Source organism: Mercenaria mercenaria, chromosome 12 (assembly GCF_021730395.1).
Source record: "Mercenaria mercenaria strain notata chromosome 12, MADL_Memer_1, whole genome shotgun sequence".
NCBI classification, from domain to species: Eukaryota; Metazoa; Mollusca; class Bivalvia; order Venerida; family Veneridae; genus Mercenaria; species Mercenaria mercenaria.
Genome location: NC_069372.1, coordinates 40,475,730 through 40,480,623, shown reverse-complemented (window position 1 = coordinate 40,480,623; position 4,894 = coordinate 40,475,730). Strand labels below are relative to the sequence as shown.

The 4,894-nt window shown below is 36.8% G+C and overlaps 1 protein-coding gene across 1 annotated transcript; it reads right to left on the bottom strand.

The window, feature by feature from the left end:
• Positions 1-1,599: 1,599 nt before the first annotated feature.
• LOC123535337 (serine protease inhibitor Cvsi-2-like) lies at positions 1,600-4,020 on the bottom strand. Its single transcript, XM_045317954.2, has 3 exons — positions 3,863-4,020; positions 3,493-3,627; positions 1,600-1,724 (listed from the first exon to the last, which is right to left on the bottom strand). Exons 1-3 carry the CDS (start codon positions 3,897-3,899, stop codon positions 1,621-1,623), a joined length of 276 nt encoding a protein of 91 aa, XP_045173889.2. The 5' UTR covers positions 3,900-4,020; the 3' UTR covers positions 1,600-1,620.
• Between the last annotated feature and the right edge of the window lie 874 nt (positions 4,021-4,894).

Below are 4,894 nucleotides of genomic sequence, written 5' to 3'. Positions count from 1 at the left end.
TCTTCTTTGGGTGCAGAATATTTAGTGAGTTTATAGTTTGCCAATTGTGTTTCCGGGCATACTACCTTAACAACATTTCTCATCCTCAACTTTACTTAAATCGGCAGTTTTTTCTGTAAAATATGATGTCTAGTCTTAGATAATTTGCTAGTGTTGGGGTTATGGATCCGAGATCAAACTGGGTAACAGCCGAGTGTTTGCTTATTTTTCTCGGGTTTGTAGATTATTTAGAGGGTTTATAGTTTACCAATTGTGATTCCGGGTCCACTACCTTAATAAAATTTCTCATCCTCCTTGTACACAGTTCACAATAGTTACATCTTGTTTCATATCCCATGTTGTATGTTACATTGTTTGTAATGTTTATGTCAGATGCCCATAAGGGCATTGACTTTTGAATAAACTTGAAACTTGAACTTGAACTTGAATATTCAATATCTGCTATATAAGCAACCTAATCAGTATTGACGACTTCAACTGAGCCTGCGGACGGGATGTCTGGAGGGAGTCACGGGTTGCATCTTGGTAGAAAGGTCGTTGTCGGTAGGGTGTAATAGCATATTGTTCTTTCAAAGTAAGCGGATGTACTACTAATTTACTTTCGTGTTGGCTGATTTAAGGTATACTGGGTGGATTCACTTCCGACTTGATTGCAATTATGTAAGGCATGGTCCATCTTGCCTGCTGGCACTATTCTTTTAATGAATGTCACACCAAGCTTGAAATCAAACCAGTCACGCCTGAGTGATCGCTATATTTGTTCTATTCGCACTCGTATAGATTCTCTGCTCCTACATGCAAGTAGTGTAGCAAGACCCCATTGTCAAAATGTCTGCATAATCAATTATTATGTAATATTTATGACATTACCTAAATGCTTTCGGCGACCTGAATTCATGCGAAGTGAATAGCCTAGTATGACCTTATATCTCTTATAGTGCATCGCTATCAAATTTTGTTCGTTCCCTTATCTTGGAGTTTTCAGATGTTAGTCTCATGACATACAGTTTATTGTACTGACTTAATAAGATGAATGACATATGTACATGATTTCATTCATCTCGAAGCTGCAAAATGTTCGTGTTTTAGTATATATACAAAGTCCGTACTACAACTAATTTTACTATGCGAATATTTTCTTAACTTTTCAATTTCGTGCGATTTTCGAGTTTGTTTGTTTGTTTTGATTTCTTTGGGAGGTTTTATGTGTGTTATTATTTTCGTTGAAAGCGGACGCATTGGTTCAGTGGTAAAACTGTTTGACTACGAAACCAGGGGTCGTGCAGTGTTCGAGCCCCCATTCCTCCAGCTAAAAATAACTAACATTGGGATAAGAGGGTGCTTTGTATCTGGCACGTTAAAGAACCAGGGAAGCTTCTGGAATTGAGCGTCTTCTGTATCTTGCACTGTCCTCCTTCTAACATTACCCACAGCCTTCTGAAGGAGTCACCCATATGGGTTACAGGTGGCGGCTATAAATAATATAAGCTTACATACAAACAAGCAGTTGAAAACTCTAGTGTTTGGGCTTGACATTCAAGAACCAGTGTTAAAGCAAACAAGCAGAATATCATGCTGTTATAAAAGTGAACACAAATGTTTTTGTATGCATATTGTTTATTAGATACACTGACACGTCGAGTCTAGACAATGAAACTTATCCCGTTGACCGCTGCTTCCAATACATCTAGCACCCATGTTACAGTCTTGTATAGATATACATGCTGAAAAATATATATATTAAATCTTATATAACCTCAAAATAATCTAAAACGTATCTAAAGTACTCTTGCCGTCTGAGAAAAAAATAGGGCTGGCGAGTGTAACGCTCAATATATATGGTAAGGGTTCGAAATCCCTTGCCACAAAGACTTTGCATTCAATAAGTTAATACTGATATTCGGATTTATTTCAATTACCATAAAAAAGGTATATAAAATCTTAACAGTTATAGGTCAGCTTAAAATGGCATCAAGAAGAATCATCTATCTTTTTATATGTTTTTTTTTTTTTTCTAAAAAAAATATTGTACAGGTATATTTTTGTTTTCATACTACTTTGGTATGCTTGCATTAAGCAGCATTTTAGACAAAACTGGGCAGAGTAATGTTTTCAAAGTCAGCGCTGAAAGGAATCCTGTTTTCTGTCAGAAATCCCTCTTCAGACACAGAGGACGAATATGTTTAATTCGCGCTTATTAATGACGACAACATTTTTTTTTTAAAATATGATCAAATGCGTGACATAACGGGGAATACTATATGAAAAATATGTTTTTGTTGGCCCATTTATGGGTTCGCAGCTTTTGTTCATAACGAATATAAGTTCCTGTTGCTTATGGTTAATTAACCCCAGCATAAGCCTTCTGCAATCTCCAAACACCTGTTCATACCCGATACCTGTACCTTTGTTTGTGTTCAACCTTAAATCAAGCTACCTTAAATCAAGCTTAAGTTTAGTTCAACTTCCCTGCTCATGTTACAGGTATCACTCAATACTATTATATATCAAATTAATTGATGATAAAAAAAGGCGATTGTTCCAAACAGAGTTATGGTTATATTGTTGTTCTGTCCATTATATGAATAAAGTACAGCATGTGAGATATATCAGTGATAATAAACTTTATAAAGTAGTTCTCGCACTCTGTACTTCGTCGTATGTATCATCATCATCATTAGCGTCGTCGTCGTCGTCGTCGTCGTCATCATTATCATCATCATCATCGCTACAACCATCATCATCATCATCATCATCATCATTATCATTATTATTATTATTATTACAGCACCACATAATTATAGCACTCCATGTGTATACACGTTCAAAATTATAACAGTGTTTCATTAATACCCTTGTAGTATTATGTGCCCAGAACATGGCAGCTGGTATTATCACTAGGGCGTCCCGTTACAATCATAAATTACTCTCGTCCTGAAAGAGCTTCATTTGTCATTTGTCACCAGTAAAAATCAGAATACAGTCGCACCTAGAAGGCTCAACAGGATAAGTCCCGAGCCTGTATTAGGGTTATGATAGTGTACAGACCGGTGACAAACCTAACATCGCAAGACATTTCGTGACAGATTGTCCTAAACTAAAAAAAAAAAAAAAAAAAAAAAAAAAAAAAAAACGGTGATGTGAGCTTTATGGAACGCTCTTCCCAGCAATATAAGGAAAGCTGACAAGCTGGCTGCTTTTAAAAATCTGCTTAAACCTGTTTCTGTGTACCACATCTCACAAATTGATAAATGCATCTCTATTTTTTTTTTCATAAAAGTCACTTAAGTTTTCATATGTTTATATGTTACTAGAAAGTCTTTTTGTTTTGTTTTGCTCCTTTGAATTTGTAATCATTTGTACTTTTAAAATGTACTCTGTAAAATACTTTTGAACGCGATGTTCCATGAACGGAGCGCTGTGTAAATGTGGTATAATAATAATACTTTTGGCAGTATCAGATATTTTGAAAATAAGAATTGAAAATCATACGTTTAGCGTCTTCTTTGCACGTGCAATGCCCTTTGTCACAAGCAATATGGGAATGAACTGTTGTTTGAATACACTGCGTAAGAATACAGTCGTTGATATTTACACAATTTTCAGCCAATACACTGTAGCAGAACACTGTAAATTGAGAAACAAATAAAAAGTAAAATATACAGCGTTTGTTTATTATAGTATCACCCCTACCGAAAGGGCCAGCCAAGATGGCTAATGAGACACCTATATATACATATACTTTGAACAGCATTACTTCCTATCCGACAAGTATGCGACACTGTTATTATAGAAAGTAGAAGTAGACTAGCAATGTAAATAAGAATAACTAAAATATAGTGAATTATTTAAAAACACAAACCAGTAGAAAACAGAAGAAAAATGTAGATTTTCATCATGTCTGTTACCGGCCAAAGTAGAACAAAATCCTTATCTATAAAAATGTCAGTATTTATACTTAAATTTATTTTGTCACTCGTGATATTACAATAATATGTATAATCCTGTCTTGATAAAGATGAAAATCGGTCAACGTCATGAAAGATTTGCAAAAACAACTATCATCTCGTAGATTGTTTGCAAACTTACGGTTTATAATGGTGGCTGATTTGTGCCATTTGCCGCAGCGACACAACGACAAGCGTCGTTATAGCGACCCGCCAAACGTCGCCCTGTTAAACATCGCCCACGGTCGAACATCGCCCCGACAAATGTCACCTGACCGAATGTCGACCCGACAAATGTCGCCCCGCCGAATGTCTCCCCGATTAACGTCGCCCCGCCGAACGTTTCTCCCTCTTGACTTTAGTGCCCGGACTTTTCATGGCACTAGCTGTATTATTAAGGAAATAAAAAAAGAAGATTACTCTACGAGTGTCAAAAATCTGCGTAGTTGAGACCCTTGCCCAACCTCCTAAGTCAAGTGTACCATTGACCTTTCAGATAGGGATCTGATGTTTGTTCACAAGAATCCATCTCACTGAGGCAGTTTTATAGAATTTTCACAATGTAAGACAAAGTCATAATCTGGACAAAGATGTTCAGCGGTGCGACGTTTGGCGGGGCGACATTTGTCGGTGCGACATACGGCGGGGGCGATGTTCGGTTGGACGCCATAACGACGTTCGGCGGTGCGACGTTTGGCAGGGCGCTTGTCGTTATGTCGCTTAGACAGAACGAAATAAATGGCACAAATCAGCCACCATAAGAAAGACTCAATGAAATTAATGAAGATTCCAATGACCGAGAATTATGGATGGTTCCTAACACGAAAGTTAACATTAATAGTACACATTATTTTCGGTAATTTCGTGAATTTACAAATACAACATATGCGACTATCTCTGTTTAGTACATGTGCAAATGTTGAGTATTGCTCAACCCAGATCTAGAG

Excerpts from the sequence above, each read along its gene's own strand:
- LOC123535337 (XM_045317954.2), bottom strand. The coding sequence starts at position 3,899 with ATGATGAAAATCTACATTTTTCTTCTGTTTTCTACTG. Across the intron at positions 3,628-3,862 it reads TTTTCTTCTGTTTTCTACTG|TGTTCTGCTACAGTGTATTG; the intron begins GTTTGTGTTTTT and ends CTCAATTTACAG. Across the intron at positions 1,725-3,492 it reads GTGCAAAGAAGACGCTAAAC|CATGTATATCTATACAAGAC; the intron begins GTATGATTTTCA and ends TATATTTTTCAG.